Below are 23,691 nucleotides of genomic sequence, written 5' to 3'. Positions count from 1 at the left end.
AAGATTTTTGCAACCTTGGGACATTCTTTTGATTTATTTTAATAACCAATTGAAAAGGATATAACTCCCTTGCTAACACTAGCGAGGGGGGCACCCTCCGCCCCTCTTCTGATGTCTGTGTCAGAAGCTTTCCCCATTCCTTCCATACTTTAATAAAGCTGTGCTACACAAAAGCTCTTGAGTGATCAAGCCTGGTCCCTGGTCCCGAAGCTAAATCTTCTTCAGAGATCATGAATCTGACATCGTTTAACATAAGCTATCATAACTCAATGAAGGTATGAGGTATGCCGTGCATGGCCACCCAAGACGGACGGGTCACAGTGGAGACCCTGACAAAACGTGGTCCCCTGGAGGAGGGGGTGGCAAACCACTCCAGTATTTTGGCTGTGAGAACCCCATGAACAGTATAAAAAGACAAAAAGATATGACACCGAAAGATGAGCGCCCTCCGCCCAGGTCAGAAGGTGTCTAATATGCTACTGGGAAAGATGGGAGGGTAATTTAATGGACATGAATTGGGCAAACTGCAGGAGATGGTGAGGGACAGAGAGGCCTGGCATGCTGCAGTCCATGGGGTTGTAAAGAGTCAGACACAACTGGACAACAACAGATCCAAGTCCTTGTGCCAGGCTCACCTTTAGAAGGAACCCAAGCCAGTATGCCAACTGTACTTCTCTACTGAATCACCAAGTACCTGTGGAGTGAGCACCTACTGTGTGCCACACTCAGCCATCAGAGGGTGAGTGTGTGCAGCAGCGCCCTCTACAATATTGCTTCTGTTTTTTGGATTTGGGGGGGATATTCCCCATCCAGTGGATAAGGAAATGGCAACCCACTCCAGTACTCTTGCCTGGAAAATCCCAGGACAGAGGAGCTGTCAGTTTAGTACAGAAGAGACTGAGGGGAAGCTGAAGCTAACTGATGCACCTCCACATAGCTGCACAGATGGAGTTTTCAACGAAATGATTTTGGTCTCAGTTTCAGCTGAGTTCTCAAGATAACTGGTGTCAACTGCTCCCGTTTCACAAAGTGTGTTTCACCTATGCAAGGCTGTGAAGGCTCCTGACCATTAGCTGACCTCCTGTGTCTGATCTTTAAAAGAGGTTTGAGAGGTTGGGAGAGGTACTTGATTATAAGAGTTTTTTGGGTTTTTTTTTTTTTTTCTCCTCTCCTGGTGATCTTACTAGGACCCCTGCCTAGGGCTTCCCAGGGGGCGCTGGTGGTAAAGAACTCGCCTGCCAAAACTGGAGACACAAGAAAGGAGGGTTCGATCCCTGGGTGGGGAGTGAGTGAGTGAGTGAGTGAAGTCACTTAGTTGTGTCCGACTTTTTGCAACCCCATGGACTGCAGGAGCCTACTATGCTCCTCTGTCCATGGGATTTTCCAGGCAAGAGCACTGTAGTGAGTTGCCATTTCCTTATCCACTGGATGGGGAAGATCCCCCCCAAATCCAAAAAACAGAAGCAATATTGTAACAGATTCCAAAAAGATTTTTAAAAATGGTCTGCACCTCCCCCCCAAAAAAAACTTAAAAAAAATAGACAAGAATGATCTTCCTAACAATGGTGTCCTCTGTACTTAAAAGCTCCCCAGGCTGGAGATGCAGGTTTGATCCCTGGGTCAGGAGGAGCCCCCTGGAGGAGGAAATGGCAACCCACTCCAGTATTCTTGCCTGGAAAATCCCACGGACAGAGGAGCCTGGCGGGCTACAGTCCATGGGTTCACAAAGAGTCGGACACGACTGAGCTCACACATGGCTGCCTAGGGAAGAGTGAGAATGTGGTTTCCAGAAAGTTTTAAACTACAGGTGCGCCTTTGTGGCGGCGCTGCTCCAGACCCTCTTGAATCACTTGTCATTTCACATCTATCCCGACTTCGTCACCAGGCTGTCAGATCCCGGCGGACAGTCCACTTGGTTCCAGGCTCATCCCAGGAGCTGGCACACAGGAGGTGCAAGGTCATCAACTGCCCAACCAACACGGTCTCAGTGATGGGACAGACTGCGCGCAGAAAGGTGTGCAGGCCGGAAAGTGCGGATCTCAGAGGCACCTCCCCGCCCGGGACCCCAGCAGCGGCTTTAGCAGATGGGACCCCCCGACGTCCAAAGAAGGAGCGGGGGGCGGAGTTTCCAGGGGCATGGGGGCGGGGTCGGCCCCGCCCTCGCCCCGCCCTGCCCAGGCTCGCGCGGCGCTGCCGCCGTTTCCAGGCAACAGCAGTTCGCGGGCGCCTGGCAGCCCCAGGCAGGAAGGCTGCACCCGGGCCCTCGGCGGGCGGGCGGAGCTCGGCGGCCAAATGGAGGACGACGAGGAGGAGATCACGGCCTCCGCGCTGCGGGGCAAGCCCCGGCCGCTGCCCGTCTCTGCGCAGTCCGCCTTCAGCTACGTCCCTCCGCGGCGCCAGGACCCCAAGGAGCACAGCTACTACTACCGCCAGGGCCGGGTGAGCCGGCGTGGGCTGGGCGGGTGGCGGCTGTTGCTGGAGGGCCGGGCCGGAGGACTGGATGCTGGAGGGCTCTGGGAGTCAAGGGCGGGGCTGCATGGAGGGGAAGCGGCGGGAGGGTGATGGGGGCGGGACTGCAAGTCCTGGGACGAAACCCGGGTCGGGGGAGAGTGGGGGCGGGGTTACACTGCCTGGGTGGGACCGAGGGGGCGTGTTTGGGGCGGGGCTGCACTTCCCGGGAGGAGATGGGGGCGGTGTTTCACTGAGGGGGAGGGCTCTGGGAGAGCTGCACCGCACGGGAGGAGTCTGGGGGAGGGGGATCAGAGGGAGAAGCACTGGGGCGAGGCTACACAGAGACATTTGTTTGATGAACAAAGGTCCATCTAGTCAAAGCTGTGGTTTTTCCCGTCGTCATGTATGGATGTGGGAGTTGGACCATAAAGAAGGCTGAGCACCGAAGAATTGATGCTTTTGAACTGTGGTGCTGGAGAAGACTCTTGAGAGTCCCTTGGACTGAAAGGAGATCCAACCAGTCCATCCTAAAGGAGATCAGTCCTGGGTGTTCATTGGAAGGACTGATGCTGAAGGTGAAACTCCAATACTTCGGCCACCTGATGCGAAGAACTGACTCATTGGGAAAGACCCTGATGCTGGGAAACATTGAAGGCGGGAGAAGAAGGGGACGACAGAGGATGAGATGGTTGGAAGGCATCACCGACTCGATGGACATAAGTTTGAGTAGGCTCTGAGAGTTGGTGATGGACAGGGAAGCGTGGTGTGTGCTGCAGTCCACGGGGTCGCAAAGAGTCGGACACGACTGAGCGACTGAACTGAATCGAACACTGCGAGGGAGGGTGCTGGGGGCGGGATTACCCTGCTGGAGAGGGTTTCTTGGGGGCGGGGACGCAGGGGGGAGGGGCTACCCTACGGAGAGTGCAAGGTCCGAGGGGCAGGGCTGCAATGTCAGGTTTGGAGTCTGGGGACGTGGCTGCACAGATGGGCTGGGGTGGGCTTGAGCAGCACAGCCTGTGAGAGGTTCGTGGTGGGCGGGGGGCGTCAGTGTCACAGGCGTGGGCAGGCAGTAGAGAGGCCTCTCTCGGGGGCTCTTAGACCCCAGAGGTCCGCTGCTAAGACCACCAAAGTAAGGAAGGCCGCCGCGCCCAGCCACCGAGGGGCTGGGCGGGGGCGGAGCCGGGGTGGGGGTGGGGGCGGGTTCAGTTCAGCTCAGTCGCTCAGTGGTGTCCGACTCTTTGCGACCCCATCACTGCAGCACGCCAGGCCTCCCTGTCCATCACCAACTCCCGGAGCTTACTCAAACTCATGGCCATTGAGTTGTTGATGCCATCCCACTGTCTCATCCTCTGTCATCCCCTTCTCCTGCCCTCAATCTTTCCCAGCATCAGGGTCTTAGCAAATGAGTAGGCTCTTCACATCCAAAGTATTGGAGCTCCAGCTTCAGCAGCAGTCCTTCCAATGACTATTCTGGGCTGATGTCCTTTAGGATTGACTGGTTTGATCTCCTTACAGTTCAAGGGACTCTAAAGAGTCTTCTCCAACACCACAGTTCAAAAGCATCAATTTTTTCTTTATGGTCTAGCTCTCACATCCATAGATGACTACTGGAAAAACCATAGATGGACTTTTGTTGTCAAACTAATGTCTCTGCTTTTTAATATGTTATCTAGGTTGGTCTTAGCTTTTCTTCCAAGGAGCAAGTGTCTTTTAATTTCATGGCTGCAGTCACCATGTGCAGGGATTTTGGAGCCCAAGAAGATAAAGTCTCTCGCTGTTTCCATTGTTTCCCCATCTATTTGCCATGAAGTGGGGGTGGGGGAAGGAGTAAAGTGCGCCTGGAAGAGGAGTTGGGGGGAACTGGACCTGTGGAGGTGGGGTAGGCTGGAATGTTCGGCCAGTGTTCCGAGCCTTTTGGGGGTGGGTTAGGGCTGAGTGCTCTCTGGGGAAGCCAAGGGAGTCGCCAAGTTACTATTGCTTCTACCGGAGCAGCAAGCTAAGCGAGTGCCCAGGATCTGGAGGAAGTTTGGGAGCTGTGGTCCACCACTGGGCAATGCTCCCTCTGGGGTCTGACTGCAGCAGGCTTGGCTGACTCAGTTTATTCTTCCTGAATTCACCAGTCAGACACATGGCTTCTCCTTTCTGGGGCCAGATCAACCAGGCAGCAGAGAGATGCCCGAAGTGACCAGACCAGGTCTCCTCACCTGGAAGGAGATCAAAAGTGAGCGCGAAGTGAAGTTCAAATGTGCCCCGCCACCTGCTTTAAGAAAGCTTTATTAAAACACAGTCGTGGGCTCAAGTGTTTAGTATTGTCAATGGCAACCTCGCAGAGTTAAGTAGCTGCAACCAAGACAGTGGGACGGGCAAAGTCTGTCCCGGTGATTGTCGCTTTACAGAAAACACTTCCATCATCTGCTCTGCTGTCTTATTGCCCCAGGAAGGTAGGGATGGGCCTTAGACAAAGTAATGCAAATCGATTGTAAGGAAAAAGAACACAAAAAATTCAGTACAGTTGATCACTGGGGTCATAGGCAAATTCAAATCCTGAAGCCTTTAGTGTCAGGAAAAAAAAAATGATGCAGGAGAAAGGTTAACACTTAAGTAAAAAGGCCTTCAAGGTGACAAGAACAACAACAGACATTTCAAAGTCCGTTCGCAAGCCAGCTCCCAATGATAATGAAGTCCTTGTGTGAAGTGGTGTTTAATCAGCTGCAAGACTCCAAAAGCTGATCCTCTGACCTTAAGAGCATTTGGACTAAAGAGGATGAACTGTGTATCACAGGGGGACTCCGCTGCCCCTAAATTCTTTGTAAATAATGCCAAGCTCCACTCAAAGCTGAGAAGAAACACTGAGAAACTAGCTCTTCGTCAGTTTCTCTGTGTCACCCTCACTGGTTCGTTCATTAGGAGCACAGGCTCAGGAGTCCTGGGTAAAAATACTGTGTGTGTGTGAGTCACTCAGTCGTGTCCGACTCTTTGCGACCCCATGGACTGTAGCTGCCAGGCTCTTCTATCCATGGGATTCTCCAGGTGAGAATACTGGAGTGGGTTGCCATGCCCTCCTCCAGGGGATCTTCCTGACCCAGGGATCGAACCCAGGTCTCCCACATTGCAGGCAGATTCTTTTCTGTCTGAGCCCCCCAGGAAGAGCTGGGTAAACTCCTGACTCCATGTTAATTAGTCCAAGTCACAGAGCAACCACTCCGTCACACCTTGTCTGTCTCTGAATCAGAGATCAAAAGAACCAACTGCATGGAGCTCTTATGAGAATTAATGTAATTAACGGGTAGAAAGTGGCACATGGTAAGCTCAGTGTGAGCAGACCTCTTCTTCTTATTATTATTTTTATTTTTTTATCTTAGTGATGATTAGTTTCCTTTCATTGAATGTTGGGTCTCGGGGCCCGTCTTTTATCCTACACCTTTGTTGACAGTTGGAAATTAACACAGGTGACGCAGGTAGTCTGAGTGTCAATGTGTCAATCTATTGGTTCCTAAATTCTAAGGCATCTCCCCTGTGGGAGTTCAAAGTCAAAGCTCTCATAACAGCACTCTTATTCAAAGCCCGTGGCTCAGGTGGTCAAGAATCTGCCTGCCACGCAGGAGACCCAGGTTCAGTCCCTGAGTCAGGAAGACCCCCTGGAGAAAGAAATAGCCACCTACTCCGATATTGCATGGAGAATGCCATGGACAGAGGAGCCTAGCGGGCTACAGTCTATGGAATTGCAAAGAGTCTAACCGACTGAGCCACTAACACTTTGATTTTCAGTGCAGATCTTAAGACAGCTTTATCCTCTAAAGCTGCCAGCAAAAACGCTATCAACTCCTGTCCCGCTCCCAAAGGGGCCTCTGGCAGTGTGTGCCTTCCCCATAGGTTCAGTTCAATGGTATTTTTAAATGACTTTTCTTCTTCCGCCTCAGTCACATTTCAGCCCCTGAAATGCAAAGGCTAAGTCAGAGGAGAATGACCTTTCATGAAGGTTTTGATTAAATTTTTCAAAGTCTAAGAGCTGCATTGAGGGAAAAAAAACCTTAGGCAGTGTTAGATACGCTTTCTGTCGTGCTAATGTGAATTGTGGATAGCTCTGTTGTAGGAGAGGCTTTGCTCAGAAAGCCCTATCTTGGTTTTGGTGGGATTAGCCAATTTTCCTTGCTGGTTTGTGGGAGAGGCACAGAGGCAAGGGGTTGAGTGTTGTTTCTTTGCCCTCCTGATACCGAATTTCCCTTTGCCAAGTGCGGCCAACGACTTGGTAAAAAAGATGATGGGTTTGACTGCACAGAGGTGCAAAGGGGCATCTCTGAAGGGCCCGTGCCAGCATCCAGGATGCAGGAGGTGTTCAGTCTCAGCTCCAGGAGCCCCTCCTGAGTGGAGGAGCCTTTGGGCACCACACACGCCTGCCACACCTGGGGAAGCTGAGCTCAGGTTCTGTTGCTGGCCCGCCTTTAAAATCTAGGCAGGTTTCTCTCCGTTATCCAGCGGACTCTCGCACCCACAGACCATCCATTCTCAGCGTGTACTAGCCAAATGCAATTATGCCCCTTGCAAGACACATTTCCGTTCCCACTCCTGCCCGATTTTCTCCTTGGCATTACTACTATCTAACCTACTAAATATTTTCCTTGGTTATCCTGTTGTTTTTTTTCCCTCTCCTATTAAAATTGGAGGGCAGGAATTTATTTGTATGCCTCCTGTGTCCTCAACAACTGAAAGAATGCCCACGGTCTCATAGTTGGTGTGTCGTAAATACCTGCTGATGAATCAGTAAGGATGAGTTAACGGATGCAGATTTTTTTAAACAAAGTGACAAGTCTCCGATTGACAAGCTTAGCCTCTTAGACTAAAGAGGTTTCCTTTTGGATTATCTGCTGTTTGGGTTATCCTTGACCTTGCTCTTCTCCTAGGGGACCAGAATTGGGAGTGGACTGTGGTTGCCTCTGCCTGGGCAGGCTGCACTCACTCTGTTCAGTGATCTGTCCCTGGAAACTTAGGGCCTGGAGGGGTGGGGCGCAGTGTCTTCCTGCAGCTTAGGAAGGGGCAGGTCACCAAGGAAGGAGGATGGAGTGAGCTGAGGGGTCATGTGTGTCCTTCTAGTGGAAGTCCTTCTTCTGGAAGGAAGCCCTGGGAAGGGGGAAGAAGTGTTCCCACCAGTCATGACCGCCGTGTGAACACATGGTGAAGGCCTTTCCATGTGTCTTTATGAATGTGATCACGTGCGTCGAACTTCTTAAAATAATATGTTCGCACATGATCACACAACTATGTATATATACTTGCAGCACACTCTTTTCATTTAACACTACATCTCAGACTCTTTCAAAATCATCCTCTTTTAAGAAGTACAACAATCAAATAATACATGAAAAGTGTTTGTCACTCAGTTGTGACCTCATGAACTGTATGTAGCCCACAGGCCCCTCTGTCCATGGGGTTTTCCAGGCAAGAATACTGGAGTGGGTGCCATTTCCTTCAGCAGGTGTTCCTGACCCAGGGATTGAACCTGAGTCTCCTGCATTACAGGCAAACAGCACTTTCCCCAATATATTTAACCAAGAGACATGTGTAAGATTAGATTCAGGTTTCAGCCCATGTAATGACTTTTTCTTCCTGGATGTGAATTGCTGCAGGTGGCGGGGGGGGGGGGGGGGGGGGTGATGGGAAGATGAATGGGGAGCTGATATCAGTGGAAGAGAGAAGGCAGCTGGCTCCACTCTTGTTAAGTTGACAAAATATTCAGATTATTTGGAAAGTTGTGAAAATTTCCCCAACTTGGGATCTTTACACACCAGAGAGGAAGTCTTTGCCAGGAACCAAAGAGATAGTTGAGTATTGTTCTTTTAAAAATGTTAAGGTTATGTCCTTGACGAGCTCCAGTTCTTATGAGATATAGAATTTTGAATAATGTTAAAATTAATGAAAACATCCTCCTTAAGCTTCATCTACTGCCTAACTCCCAAGGAGAAGTGCTGAAAGTATCAGAAGGGAAAATGAAGCTCTTAAGAATCAAAGAAAACTACTTTCGGTCACCTTGGGAATTTTCGGTTTTGAAAGTAGGTCACATAGCTCTGGGTAGCCAGACAGTCTGAAAGCCTGCAGGTGACAGGTAGTGGTACTATGGCCTATGAGAAGAGGAGATGAGTATAGCCCCGTGATAACCTTCTTGGTCAAGGTGGGCTGGGACGTGTTGTGCAGACAAATGGACTCCAAACCCTGAGTCTTAACTAGTGGTGTGTCAGAGCCAGATCATACTGACAAAGGGGGGTTTTAGCATTTCTTCTGGACTCTGCATTCAGGTAAAAGCCTGAAATTGCCACGATGGGTGTGCTAACACCACAGAAATGATCAAATGCTCCAAAATTGTTTTTTTTTTCCTCCAGAGAACAGGTTGTTAACACAAGCCCACCACTGGCCTTAAACATATAAACATAATGAAATACAGCCCAACATGTGTGTTTCTCCTGGGCAGCTCTTCTGAACACAGTGACTTGGGAAACTAGGCTTCTCCATTTTAGTTGCTCCGTTATTGCCAAGGCGTAGGAAACTTCGGGGTTTGGTAGTTCTTCCCTGGATCCTTTAATTTGCTGGCCATTGAGCAAGGTGAGAATTGATGTTTTCAAACTGGTGCTGGAGAAGACTCTTGAGAGTCCCTTGGACAGCATGAAGATCAAGCCAGTCACTCCTAAAGAAACTCAAGCCTGAATATTCATTGGAGTGACTGATGCTGAACCTCCAATACTTTGTCCACCTGATACGAAGAGATGACTCGTTGGAAAAGCCCCTGATGCTGGGAAACATTGAGGGCAGGAGGAGAAGGTGATGACAACAGAGGATGAGATGGTTGGATGGCATCACTGACAGAATGGACATGAGTTTGAGCAAACTCTGGGAGATGGTGAAGGACAGGGAAGCCTGGCGTGCTCCAGTCCATGGGGTTGCAAAGAGTCAGACATGACTTAGCGACCGAACAACAACAAAGAGCAGGGTGAGAGAGTGTGGAGGGCTGCAGGAGAGTTTCTTGGGGACTAGGCCTAGATGGTCGTGTCCGCTGATTTCACCCTCATCCCCTGGCCAGAGCTGTATCCCACCTTCCCTGGATAATTATGATGGAAACTGGAAATTGCAGTCTTCTGTTCGTGCTGGAAGAAGAAAGGTGTTTGGTGGGCACTCAGCAGTACTCTTGCCACAATGGAAAAATATGTTTGTTTCCTTTCTGTTGTTTCTTCTTTGCAGAGCTGATCTGGTTTAAAGTTTCAATGGAGAGTGCATTTACATTCAGAATGGTCTGAAAGGGAGGAGAAAATAAAGGACTTGCATTTCAGTTTGCTCAGAATCTTACCGCAACTATTTGTGTGAGAATTTGTGTAACTTCTGGGAGGAGAAGAGCTGCCAAGATTGGAAGGAGGCACTGGGCATAATAAAACCCGCAGCCCTAGAGGAGATGGCCCCTAGGATCCCCACTGGTCACCTCCTCTCTGGCCGAGGTTCTCCGGGTGCAGAAGGGGGCACCCATGGCCACCAGCAGGTGCTCGGTCCTAGGGAGACAGGTCATTCTGTTGCCACTGTAGGTTCTCCCTGAAACACACCCGTTTCATGGGTCAGCTGGGCCTGGAGGGATTCCAGTGACGATGAGACATCTAGATTATGACCAAGAGCCCAGATTGTATTACTGTGTAAATGGAGGTGACGGAATTTCAAGTTACTGTTTGTGTCTGCCTTTGGGCTTCTGCTGGGGCTGGACTGGAGCTCTGAACCCTAAAGGGAATGGTCCACATTGCAGTAGCTCTCTTACAGAAGGCGGGCATGCTTATTTGGAGAACCTGCCTCCCGCCATCCCAGCAGAGTGGGTGGCAGGCATCCTTGAGCCTCTGATGTATTTCTGCAGGGCCCACTGGCCTGGTGATTATTTTTAAAAAAAAAAAAATGCTGCAAGATTTCCTTAATCTCTCTAGGCTAGAAGCGAGCACCCAGCCAACCCCACAGCTTCTGCTTCTGTGGACATCTTACTCATTGGTGTTAAAGATAACTGAGATTTGGGGCTTCCCTGGAGGCCCAGTGATTGACTCCATACTTCTAATGCAGGGGGGTGTGGGTTCAATCCCTGGTCGGGGAATAGAGATTCAACATACCATGCTTTTTTTGGGGGGAAAATAAAAAGCCTATAAAAAATATACTGAGGTTTCTCTATCATTTCCTAAAGGCTTATAAAGTTTGAATTTTATGTGATAAGCAAATGTCTGATTTTACATGGTCAGAGTGATGGGTATTCTCTTTGTGATAGTTCCCCTTTTGCTTTTATGCCTAGGAGGCCCCTTATGGCTTTTCTTTTCAGCTGTTTCACTAATCCATCCTGAGTTTACTTTTGCCTATAGTGTGATATGAAGACCTAAGTTTCTTCTTCTTTTTCCCCCAAACAGCTAGCCAATATTCATGGTACCAAAATCTGAATAATGGATCACCTCTCCATAGATTTGGGTCTTTGGCTTTTCTATCTGTGTGAGTACAAGGTCGGACTTCCCTGGTGGTCCAGTGGTTAAGACTCTGTGCTTCCAAAGCAGGGGAAAGGGGTTCAGTCCCTGGTCAGGGAAATAAGATCCTACATGCCACTTGACATGGTCATGTATGGTTGTGAGAGTTAGACTATAAAGAAAGCTTAGCGCTGAAGAATTGATGCTTTTGAACTGTCGTGTTGGAGAAGAGTCTTGAGAATCCCTTGAACTGGAAGGCAATCCAAGCAGTCCCTCCTAAAGGAAATCAGTCCTGAATATTCATTGGAAGGACTGATGCTGAAGCTGAAACTCCAATACTTTGGCCACCTGCTGTGAAAAATTGACTCACTGGAAAAGACCCTGATACCGGGGAAGACTGAAGGCAGGAGGAGAAGGGGATGACAGAGGATGGGATGTTTGGATGGCATCACTGACTCGATGGACATGGGTTTGAGCAAGCTCTGGGAGTTGGTGATGGACAGGGAAGCCTGGCATGCTGCAGTCCATGGGGTTGCAAAGAATCAGATATGACTGAGTGACTGAACTGAACTGAGTACAAGCTTGCCTTCAGGAGGTTGTAGGTTGCCTTTAGGAGGGGTGAAAGTCAGGGCTGACCAAATAAGTACATGCACAGACCCAGCAGCGGAGTGGGAGAGACAAGGAGGTGCCAAGAAGAAGCTCCTGCAAGGTGACCTCATTCCATGCCCATTGGGGCACAGATTGAGCAGTCACAGCTCCCCCTCTAGCACTTGGAGTGACTCAGAAGGCACGCAGGTCAGCATTCCAGCATCACTGATTCAGTGTCTTTTACATGATGCCTCTGAAATTTTGGAAGAAACTGAAAATAATGTTTCTAAAAGACAGCCTTGTTTTCCTGACTAGATGGTTAATGGTGTTGCAGGGAAGAGCCAATAATGGCTCCATGTTGGAACTGTGTTGACCTGCTCTCTGTTGCTTCTGTTATTATAATCATTCATAGTGGCCTGCCTCAGACGGCCCTGCCCTTCTCCCTGACTGTTGAGAAAAAGTGCCTTTGTTCAAGAACCTGTCCACCTGTGGATGGCAGGAAGGAAGAAATTTACACATCCTCTGCCTGAGGCTTGCCATTCTAGGAGATAGTTGTAAGATTAATGGCCTTTTTACTTTGCTACCCCCTCTCCCCAACGCCGCCCCCCCTCCAGTCTGTTCTATAAAAGAACCTGGCATCTAGACCCTGATGAGATGGTTATTTTAAGATATTCGTTTGCCATCTCTTAGGTCAGCTGGCTAACTTGTTGCCTCAGCACCCCATCTCTTGGATTCATTGGCCTATTGTGCTTCAAGCAGAGCAAGTTTGGGCTCCGTAGCAGTGGTACCAGGACGGCAGCCATGTCTGGGTTATCTTCAGACCTTCCTGAGCAGGAGCCAGATGTCCTGCACAGGATGGATGATGTGTGAAGGCGTTTCCAAGGCTAGGCTGAAGCTACGTCACGCTCCAGCCATTTCCTCTGTTGCTGGAAGCCCTGAGTTCCCGCACTGAGAGTCTGCGGGATGTGATTTCCAGCAGATGGTGCACACATCATGCATCCTTTTCACTGTGACCTTCTAGCTCCGTGTCCTGCAGTTGGAAGGGGTCATTCTAACATGAAAGCTGGGCAAAAAAACAAGCAGGCTCAGGTTCCAGACCCTGTGATCCCAATTCCAGTGAGATGGCCAGTCGGTGTTCACTGTTGGAAGATTCAAGGCTGATGGCAGTTGTTTTTTGTAGTTATTAAGTCACTAAGTCATGTCTGACTCTGACCCCATGGACTGCAGCACACCAGGCTTCCCTGTCTTTCACTATCTCCTGGGGTTTGCTCAAACTCATGTCCATTGAGTTGGTGATGCTATCTAACCATCTCATCTTCTGTCATCCCCTTCTCCAGCCTTCAATCTTTCCCAGCATCAGGGTCTTTCCCAGTGAGTCAGTTCTTCACTTCAGGTGGACAAAGTATTGGAGTTTCAGCTTCAGCATCAGTCTTCCCAATGAATATCCAGAATTGATTTCCTTTAGAATTGACTGGTTTGATCTCCTTACTTTCCAAGGGACTCTCAGGAGCCTTCTCCAGCACCACAATTTGAAAGCAACAGTTCTTCAGTGCTCAGCCTTCTTTATGGTCTAACTCTCACATCCGTACATGACTACTGGAAACCATAGCTTTGACTACATAGACCTTTGTCAGCACTTGGCTGGAGGAACATAAATGACAGGCCTGATTTACTAGGTGGAAATTAGAGGTTGGCTAACACACGGTTAACACTAGATATCAAATGAGGCAGTTGTATTTTTGTAGTAAGAAAAATTGGGGATTATAATTATGGAGATGTTACAGATGGTAGCTCTGTTAACAGGATCGTTTTCTAACACATCAGAGCTCTGTGTGTGTGTGTGTGTTTTTATACATATGTTTGCTGTATGTATAAAATACATGAATATTTTACATGTATATATAACATATGCCAAATATGTATATCTATGTTCATACATATATGAATTACAGTTTTTATAGCTGCTATATATGATTAAAGAAAATATTTCTGTCTCTCTGAAGGAGGAGAACATCTCTTTGGATATATTGTCCTAGAATTCAGAGACTGTTCGCTTTTCAAAGTCATACAAGCCTATTAGAGAAAATTTGAGAAATTCAAGAGATGCAGAAATGAAGGAGAAAACACAGATATCAAACATATTATTATTTTAAGGTTTGAACTCCAGGATGGAGTCAGGGAGAGTGAGGAGCCTCTTCTGGGAAGAAGGGGTCTGTAACAAGTGGAGAAAAAGGGCCCCTGGAAACATCTATGCCCATTGGGGCTTCTTGGGAACCGGGAGCCTGGCCTCCCTCCTCCTGTCACGGCCCACACGATGACCTTCCCGATACACGTTTGTTGCCATGGGGAATCTCTATATGTTACTTCTACCCTCCATCAGGGAGGGTTCAGGCCTTTCAAGCCCCTGAAACTTCCACGACTCAGCCCCTGAATAACCCATGGCTTGCTTTCTCTCTTTATTCCCAGACTGGAATCATTTCCCTGTATGACTGTGTTTTTAAGAGGGACCCAGGTTATAATCAGCACTTACACCGAGATGACAGAGAACACGCCAGAGGCCTGGGGCTCCACGTTAATGAGGAGGTAACAGCAAGAGGGTGTCGCCGGGGTGAACAGATCCACTGTGTGCGTGTTTGTTTACCATCGAGTTCAGCTGCACGACACTCTCCTGTCTTCCTGTGCCGGGAAGAGACGACCAAGCTGCTGTCGGTGTAACTCAGTTCTGCCCTGTTAAACTGTTCATTTTTGTGACTGTTCAGTCCTGTGAGAGTGAAAGTGTCAAGTCGTACCCGACTCTTTGCAACCCCATGGACTGTAGCCTGCCAGGCTCCTCTGTCCATGGAATTCTCCATTCACTGGAGTGGGTTGCCATTCCCTTCTCCAGGGGATCTTCCCAACCCAGGGATCGAACCTGGGTCTCCTGTATTGCAGACAGATTCTTTACTGTCCAAGCTACCAGGGAAGCCCAGCCCAGTCCTATAGAATTTAACAATTCCATGACAGCAAAGCTCAGAAGTTCTTTCCGACAGATAAACAGGTCTTTGCTGAACCTCTGAGGCCTGGTAGCATGGTTCCAGGGGCCCGGCCTTCCGGGAATGAAAGCACATGGACAAGGGAGATTATTTCTCCTCAGTTACTGGGTCGCTATATGCACCACATATGGCTCAGTTCCTCTATTATCTGAATAGTTTTCTGGAAGCAGCTGACAGGGTGGGTGGTGACCAATCAAGGGAACCAGACTTCCAGGGTCAGACTGTCAGGCTCACAGCAGATGCCTGGGATGGAGGGAAGGAGGAGGAGGCTGTGCGTCCCCTTGGCAGGGCAGGGCCATCTGCCCACTGGGTTCGACCCCACTTCCACACTGGAACATTGTCTCCGTAAAATCTGACGCGAGGACAGTATGTTTATTAAAATTCATGTGCTGCATTAATATCATCATTTTTGTACAATACACAGAAATCAGTATGTAAGAGCTTCTGGTGGGATTGCTTTTTGGATCAGAGGATTTTTGCCTGCTGGCTGTTAATGTTTTAGAATGTTATGTCCGTTTCCATGACACTCGTAACTGACGTGAAATTAAGTGATGGAAGTGCTGAGAGGTATCACTGCTTAAGTCACAGACATGAACAGTTTTTCTGCTGTGTTGTTATTCAGTGGCTAAGCCACGTCCCACTCTTTGCAACCCCCATGGACAGCACTTCCTTGTCCTTCACTATCTCCCGGAGCTTGTTCAGTCTCATGTCCATTGAGTCACTGATGCTATCCAACCATCTCATCCTCTGTTGCCCCCATCTCCCGGAGCCCTCCCTCAGTCTTTCCCAGCATCAGGGTCTTTCCCAACGAGCCTGCTGTTTTTGGTCTGTGTTAATTCATTCTCAGGTAGTAGTGAAGCTTGTGCTTTTCTCTCACAAGTACAGACTTCCCTGCTGGCTCAGACGGTAAAGTGCCTGCCTGCAATGAGGGAGACCCAGGTTCAATGCCTGGGTCGGGAAGATCTCCTGGAGAAGGAAATGGCAACCCACTCCAGTATTCTTGTCTAGAAAATCCCATGGACGGAGGAGCCTGGTAGGCTACAGTCCATGGGGTCGCAAAGACTCGGACATGACTGAGCGACTTCACTTTCACTTTTCTCACAAGTGTACATGCCTGGCATGACTTAAAGTCAGTCAGACATTTTGAGCACCTCCCATATGCCACTGAGTATAAAGGGAACAAAGGAGCATTGTCTGCCCTCAGAGCTGAAATTCCCATGAGGAGACAGAAGAATAAAAACCCAGTAAATGATGAACTGAATTCCAGGTGAGTGATAAGTGAGATGCAAAGAGATACAGCCTTTTAAGGGGATGGGGCCAATGAAAGGGATGAGGAGGTCTGGGGATGTGATGGGGGCTGGGGAGGTGAGGAGTTGGGGAGATGTGTGTCTGAGAGAAGGAAGGAGGGGAACAGAAGACAGGCAGGAGGAGCAGCAGGGAGAAGGGAGGGACGGAGGAGGAACGCGACCCCGAAGGCAGTGGGTACCTGGCGCCCCCTGCAAGATCTTGGACTGGCCTCTGAACGTCTTGAGGACACTGGTGGCCCAGAGCAGAGGGGACAGGATCTGACCTGGTTGAAGAGAACCACCATCCCACCCCTGCCAGTGGCATCAGTTCAGTTCAGGTGCCCAGTCCTGTCCGACTCTTTGCGACCCCATGGACTGCAGCAGGCCAGGCCTCCCTGTCCATCACCAGCTCCCGGAGTTTACCCAAACTCATGTCCACTGAGTTGGTGATGCCATCCAACCACCTCATCCTCTGTCGTCGCCTTCTCCTCCCGCCTTCGGCGTCAGTGTGGTCTTAACCGGTCCCGTAGGGGCTGCGATGGTTCATTTGTAGGCTTCTTCTGCACGAGAAGCCCGGTGGAGGCGGAGGCGGGTGTGGGGACACGCAGGCGCGGACAGGTGAGAACGCTCTATCCCTTCCTACAGGAGCGCGAGCGGCCGGTGGGGGTGCTGTCGTCTTCGGTCTACGGCTGGCGCATCCACCAGCCTGTGGAGCCTCTGAACCGGGACCACGGCCGCGCGGGCCACGTGAAGGCCGACTTCTACCGGAAGAACGACATCACCAGCATCAAGGCGCCTGGTTTCGGGCACATCTCTCCCGCCTGAGTCCCTTCCATGGCCCGAAGGGCGCACGGGCGAGAGTGGCGGCGCCGGGGGGGCGGGAGGGAGGGCAGCGCTGACCGCGGGACTCTCGGAGGGCCTCCCGGGGCCGGCGGGCGCCCCTCATGCGCGCTGGGCCACGGGGAAGGACCAAGGACCACGCAGGGCTGCTTGCCTGTGCGTTTCCTGGGCGACCAGCCTGGCCAAAAGCCTGCGATTCTTAGGATGGACACCTGGTAGGACGTTTTTTCACCGGAACCAATTTCAAGATGAAATGATGCTGGAGACTGATCCACTGTGGGCATCTGAATAAAATGAAAACCTTGTTCCCTCCTTGACCGCAGTTGGTTTCGCTTTCTGTTCGCTCCTCTCTAGGTTTGCGCGTCTCCCTGGCGGAGGCGCCCATGGCAATGCTGCGCAGGTGTTTTTTTTACTGGTTATGGGAACTGATACCGTCTGATGGCACAAATAACAATGGGAGATAAAATTGCCTTTTGGCACAATTAGACTCTAGATTCTACAACCGCCCCCTCCCCCGCCAGAGGTCTGAGGCACAAATCACAGAATTTTGCGTAACTGAGGACAAAAGCCCCCTGCAGGGCGAGTGGCCAGCGAGCAGGGGCAATGCTCCTCGGGTCTGTGCAGGGGTTTCTCACTGCGATGGCTTCTCGGGCTTTGGAGCCTGGACTCTAGGGCCCCTGGCTTAGTTGCCCCAGGACATGTGAAATATTCCCGGACCAGAGATTGAACCCGTGTCCACTGCATTGTAAGGTGAATTCTTAACCGGTGGACCACCAGGGAAGCCCCATCTTTAAAGTGGGAGTTCCAAGCCTTGAAGAGTTTGTGTGGGAATCAAGGAGCCACTAGAGTGGTCTTCCCTGGCCCCATAGGGGCTGTAATGGTACATTTGTAGTTTTCTTTTAGGAAGCAGCTGCTGCTATTAACCAAAGTTGGAAATGTTTACTCTGGAGATGATTTGAGACTTATTTCAAGTGTTAAGATGTTGGCTATTGTTTTGATGAATGGATCTCTTGGTAGAAATCACCCTTCATCTATTGTGATTAAATTTCCCACAGCTTAGCAGTTAATGGGCAGGTGATTAATTTCAAAGCTGATTCCTCCACTGCTTGTTGTATTGTTTTGACTGAGGACTTTATGACACTCTTGTGTTCCTGGCAATTTCAAGGTTGAGCAGCTCTTAAATATTTCTTTATACTTTTGAAAATGTTCTTTCACTATAGGTTTTTTTTTTCCCCCAAACAATAGGAGTTTTTTTGGAATGCCTTTGGGTGCATTAACTACATTTATAATAACATTATAGAAAGTATACAAAGTTTGGGTTATGGAAATTTTTATAAATTACACTTTTTTCAATCTTGATTATCAAGAAAGACAAGGCATCTCAAAGAAATGCCTTCATCTGAAAGTAGATGCAGTAAATTAATATCAGAGTAGGTTATTTTCAGTAACCTTAAGTCAGGCCCTACTCCCTTACCCTTCCACTGCTTTTAAAAAGCAAGCCTTGAACTGGGCAAGAGTTCAAAAATTCACATTTGTTAGGTAGCAAGGGAAAGTTAAATATATTTCTTTTAGCATCTTGATTTTTACACTTCAAAGACAATCAATGAATGCCTGTTAGCTTTATCAAAGAGAAACATATATTAAAAGAATTTGTTTCGATCTATCAAGTTTTCACCATGAGTCAGTGTTTTTCAAAGGCAAGAGTGTTACTGTATTTAGGAAAGCACCGCTGCACTGGGAAAAGGAATGACATGGAAGACTGATGATAATGTAGACTTGTACTGAAAATTCTGCAGTATTAAGGGGATTGGATTCACAGCCTTTTTCATGAGAGGGAGATTCCTACAAGACCTGGAGGTTCAGGAGAGCTTTGAGGAGAGTCTTAGTGTCGTCAGTGTCGCAGGCATGATGGCTGATGGACGTCTTTGAGGAGAGTCTTAGTGTCGTCAGCGTCGCAGGCATGATGGCCGATGGACGTGGAAGGCAGGTCCCCTCACTTGCATGGTCTGCTCGTGGGAATGTCTGGGGTCGCCCACACTGAGGGGTCTCGACCCTGAGCCACACTTTTCAGGTTCAGGAAACAAGCAGCTTTCCGTTTTATCTAATCTCGGTCATCTGGGAACCTTGGGGCAAGCCCCCGGACCTCTCTGCACCCCCTATTTCCTCTCTTGCAAAATGCAGGGGGCCTCAGGCTTGCCTGTGGATCAAAATCACGTGGAGTTGCTCTCCGAAGCACAGCGAGCATGCTTCCCCACCACCCACCAGGATTTCCAACTTGGCAGGTCTGCATTGGGGCCTGAAACGTGTGCATTTCTAACACATTTCCAGGTCATGCTGATGCTGCTGTCTGGGAACCTCAGTTTGAGAGACCCAGGTATGCGCAGACCTTTGAGAGGTGGACTCTGATAATAACTCATTGCTTTAAAAAGTCTACTCTTTGATAAGACTGGAGATACAGCTCTGGGGGGAAAAAAAATTCTCCCTTCGCATGCCAGGGCAGGGGTTGAGGGGCAACATTTAAGAGTGCTTGGCGGGGATTTCCCTGGTGATCCAGTGGCTAAGACTCCAAGCTCCCAATGCAGAGGGCCTGGGTTCGATCCCTGGTCAGGGAACTAGATCCTATATACCACAAATAAAAGTTCAAATGCCGTAACTAAGACCCAGCACAGCCAATAAATAAATATTTTATAAAAGAGAGCTCTTGGGTGTACATGTGTCCCCCACCCCCCCGTCCCAAACCCTCCTCCCACCTCCCTCCCCATCCACCTGTGGCTGATTCATGTCAACATATGGCAAAAACCACCACAATATTGTAAAGTAATTAGCCTCCAATCAAATTAAGGGGGAAAAGAAAGAGCTCTTGGTGCATCACTCTCTGCAGGTGTCTTCTTTTAAGGGCAGGTGACATAGGAGCCCTAGGATGGCTGCTGTCAGCTGTAATGGAAGAACCCACAGGCACTGTCTGAAGTCACTGAACCTAGAGCATCCTTGCCCAGATTTTGGTTACAGTGAAGACAAATGCCCTGATACCATTTTTCTCCTCTCACTCACCATTCTAGAGAATTAGGTGTATTAAGGCCAATGCTGAGTTGCAATTATAGGATCAAAAATTTCTGACTGAGGCAGACAAATGGGCCAGTCATGCTGTATCCCCACTCTGGGATGAAGGCCGGGTATTAATTTTGATAAGCGCTTTTTACCGAGGATGAGCCAAGGTCCTGGCAGGGCGGCCGCCTGGATCCTGAGACGCACTGGCGGGAGCGAGGCCTGGGTGCCCGCCAGCCTCTCTCACGGTCATTAGCTCTGCTAGTCAGACTTGACCCCACGAGCTGCCAATGGGAAAGGGCTCCTAAGAGAAACTGAAATGTGTGTTCCACGTCTCACAGCTAGAAAATCGCCAGCGGCAGGGATCAAACCGAGGGCTTTGCTGCTTCAGGTCCAAGTTCCCAGCCGCTTCCTCATGGATCAGTGGGGTCCTCTGCCTTTTACAGAGGCCTGCCCTGAGCTAGTCTGCCCAGCCAGGCAGGCGTTTGTAGCTCTGCTTTTAGACATTCCATTATGCATGACCTGGGTTGGCCAAAAAGTTTGTTTGGATTTTCTCATAACAGCTTTACTGAAAAACCCAAATGGACTTGTTGGCCAACCCTTTATTTACTACTCTCTTTGGTAAAGTATGATATCTTTATGCAAAGAAAGACTCCCCTGGTGGCTCAGATGGTAAAGCATCTGCCTACAATGTGGGAGACCCGGGTTCGATCCCTGGGTCAGGGAGATCCCGGACAAGGAAATGGCAACCCACTCCAGTATTCTTGCCTGGAGAATCCCATGGATGGAGGAGCCTGGTAGGCTACAGTCCATGGGGTCACAAAGAGTTGGACATGATTGAGCAACTTCACTTTCACTTTGGTAAAGTATGATATCTTTATGTAAAGGAAGACACCAAAATTTTAGTGTTGGATTTACAAAAACGTGGTTTTCCAAGGTTTACAAAAATGCGGTTTTCCAGGGTTCTTCTCTTCGAAAATGCATAGATGTTGGCTTTGTACATTCTTAAGTCTCTTTAGACATAACAGGCAAACCATGGGGTTTTGGCAGCTTCTCTCATTAGTTCAAATTACTGGGATGCTGATATACAGAATTCCAAATTATTCTGTGTCTCACAGCTCTACTGAAGTATTATAGTAGACCAGAGTATGTGGACAGAGTGTGTGCTGATGCTAGCAGAGAATCGTTTACATAGTAAAATATTTTTCCCTGTAAATCTTCTATGTTGTTGTTGTTCAGTAGCTAAGTCTTGCCCGACTCTTTTGCGACCCCATGGACTGTAGATCACCAGGCTTCTCTGTCCATGGGCCTTTCCAGGTAAGAATACTGGAGTGGGTTGCCATTTCCTTCTCCAGGGGATCTTCTTGACCCAGAGATTGAACCCACATCTGAAAATGCTCTAGAGAGAGGTCAAGATTGAAAATCACGTGATACACTTTCCAGGGAGTTGCATCATCAGGGATCAGCACCGCAAACTCTGTCTCCATCTGATTTACGCAAGGAGAGCTCAACCATCTCGGACTTCCCAGGGGCTCAGTGCTTCGGAACCCACCCTGCAATGCAGGGCACGTGGTTTTGATCCCTGGTCGGGGAACTAGGATCCCATGTGTCTCTGGGAAACTAAGCCTGAGCGGCAACTACTGAGTTTGTGGGCCACAACTGGAGAGACCATGCTCTGTGACGTAAGATCCATCAGGAGGCAACGACGATCCCATGTGCGGCAACTAAGACCCGATGCAGCCAAATAAACTGAAGGGGGAAAAGGAGGATAGCTCCACCTCTGCTTCTGAACAGTCCCTTCTCAAACAGCTCTGTCCAGGGGAGAACACGTGGAAAACCAACTCAGTTCTGGAAAGGGGTCGGCAGTGGGGTGGGGAAGATACAGACTATCAACCAAAGTACATAAAACTTTTAATGAATTAACCTTACAAAAGACAATGGCATCAAAACATTAGACGCGTCTGGTACAAAACTAGTCCTAGGTTGTAAGAACTAATTCTGGTGATGGATGGGGAGGTGTCGCTGGCACAAAACACGACGGAGCAGGGTGACGGGGGCCCCCGGAACCGGCTGGGCCCGTGGACAGTCACTGCAATGAGACACGTGGGCGAACACGGCGGATTCCAGGTGGGGTGACAGAGTCAACTTAGTCACAAGTACTGTGTGTTTTAGTATCAGACTAGCGGATGCGGTTGGCGAGCTACCATATTTTCCAGAAAAGAACATGCACCGGAAGATAATATACACCCCCCCTCCCCTAGTTTTATTGCCTTAAGAATTTTTGTCTGTTTCCCCCTCCCCTCTTCGTCAGCTTCGCTGAAGGCTCTTCTGCGGTAACGCGCGCTCCTTTCCCTTCTGCTAAGAGTAAGCACAGTGGAAGTGGCAGGGCGATCCTGGCACACGTCAGACACCGAACGGCAGGCCGCCAGGTCACAGGAAGGAGTCCGCAGAGGCTCCAGAGGACAGGACAGAGCACGCACACACACCACAGACAGGGACGCGAGTGGCAGTCAGAAAGTGCATTGTCATCGTCCCGAAGGTACAGTCCTCTCACCAGAACCAAAGGCGAGGCTTCAGGAGGTCAGGTTGCTCTGAGAAAGGGACCGTGACATCTCCGTGTTGACGAAGTAGGTCTTCAGGTCCCCCTTTCCTTTCACGTTGATGATCCCCCGACATGTGCACGTGTAGCCCAGGGTCTGTAGGATGACGCTCGTCTCCTCTGTCACCTGGAGAAGCACAGTGACAGGTGAGGAAGCGCTTAGTGCCCACGTGGACACGACCCTCTTAGGGAGGTGTCTGACTACAAGGCTGAAAGTGGAAGTGAAGTCGCTCAGTCGTGTCCAACTCTTTGCGACCCCATGGACTGTAGCCTACCGGGCTCCTCTGTTCATGGGATTTTCCAGATAAAAATACTGGTGGCTCAGACAGTAAAGCATCTGTCTGCAGTGCAGGAGATCTGGGTTCAGTCCCTGGGTCAGGAAGATCCCCTGGAGAAGGAAATGGCAACCCACTCCAGTATTCTTGTCTGGGAAATCCCATGGACGGAGGAGCCTGGTGGGCTACAGTCCATGGGGTCAAGCAGAGTCGGACACGACTGAGCGACTTCACTACAAGGATGAAGAGCCCCCAGATGCTCGGGCTTTTTTGACTCATTCATTCCACTCATGGGAAACCAGTAGAAGAGAGAATAATCCATGAGAAGAGAAGCTGTCTAAGGACAGGATTTGTTTTTCTTTTTTTTAAATTTAGTTAAAAAATTTAAAAATTGGAGTATCTTGCTTTACAACGTTGTGTGAGTTTCTGCTGTACAACATGAATGAGCCACACGTATGCATACATCCCCTTCGGGTCATAACAGAGCTCCCAGGCTATCCACCAGCTTCCCACCAGCGGCCTATTTTGCACACAGCAGTGTGTATATGCCAACGCTGCTCTCCCAATTTGTCCCCCTGTCCTTCTCTCGCTGGGTCCGCAAGTCTGCTCTCTAAGTCTGCATCTCTATTCCTGCCCTGCAAGTAGGTTCATCTGTGCCAGTTTTCCAGATTCCATATGTATGCATTAGTATATGATACGTGTTTTTCTCTTTCTTACTTCACACTGTACGACAGACTCTAGGTGCATCCACATCACTGCGGAAAACTCCGTCTGTCTCCTTGGGCACGTGGGAGACACACGAGCGCTGGACGGGCCCCACCACGGTTCTGTTTCTGGTGTGGATGCTGTCGGGGGATCGTGCAGTGACAGTGGCTATGGCAACGAGAGAGGCGAAGGGAGGCCTGGGGGACGCGTCTGTCGTGACAGATGCTGTCACCAGAACCAGAGGAGGGGGACTTCCCCGGTGGTCCGGTGGCTAAGACTCCGAGCTCCCTGGGCGGGGGCCCAGGTTTGATCCCTGGTCAGGGAACTAGAGCCTCAACTAAGAGCCTGCATGCCATGACTAAAGATCCTGTATGCTGCAACAAGATCAAAGATCCCGAGTGCGCAGCT

The 23,691-nt window shown here is 49.6% G+C and overlaps 2 protein-coding genes across 4 annotated transcripts in view; one reads left to right on the top strand and one right to left on the bottom strand.

Annotated features, from left to right (window-relative positions):
• The first annotated feature begins 2,173 nt into the window (after positions 1–2,173).
• On the top strand, positions 2,174–16,976 carry CFAP90 (cilia and flagella associated protein 90). The gene is made up of 3 exons (XM_070476471.1): positions 2,174–2,439; positions 13,968–14,084; positions 16,465–16,976. Exons 1-3 carry the CDS (start codon positions 2,293–2,295, stop codon positions 16,642–16,644), a joined length of 444 nt encoding a protein of 147 aa, XP_070332572.1. The 5' UTR covers positions 2,174–2,292; the 3' UTR covers positions 16,645–16,976.
• Positions 16,977–21,598: 4,622 nt separating this feature from the next.
• Positions 21,599–23,691, bottom strand: part of ADCY2 (adenylate cyclase 2) — a 441,756-nt gene continuing 439,663 nt past the window's right edge. For all 3 annotated transcript variants that reach the window (XM_070476469.1, XM_070476467.1, XM_070476470.1), the window contains one exon: positions 21,599–22,430. In XM_070476469.1, the coding sequence (XP_070332570.1) occupies positions 22,278–22,430 (153 nt within the window). In that variant the 3' untranslated portion in view covers positions 21,599–22,277. The remainder of the gene's footprint in view (positions 22,431–23,691) is intronic.

Source organism: Odocoileus virginianus, chromosome 14 (assembly GCF_023699985.2).
Source record: "Odocoileus virginianus isolate 20LAN1187 ecotype Illinois chromosome 14, Ovbor_1.2, whole genome shotgun sequence".
In the NCBI taxonomy this organism is placed as follows: domain Eukaryota; kingdom Metazoa; phylum Chordata; class Mammalia; order Artiodactyla; family Cervidae; genus Odocoileus; species Odocoileus virginianus.
Note: the sequence above shows the minus strand (reverse complement) of the source record. Positions and strands in the feature narration are given on the sequence as shown.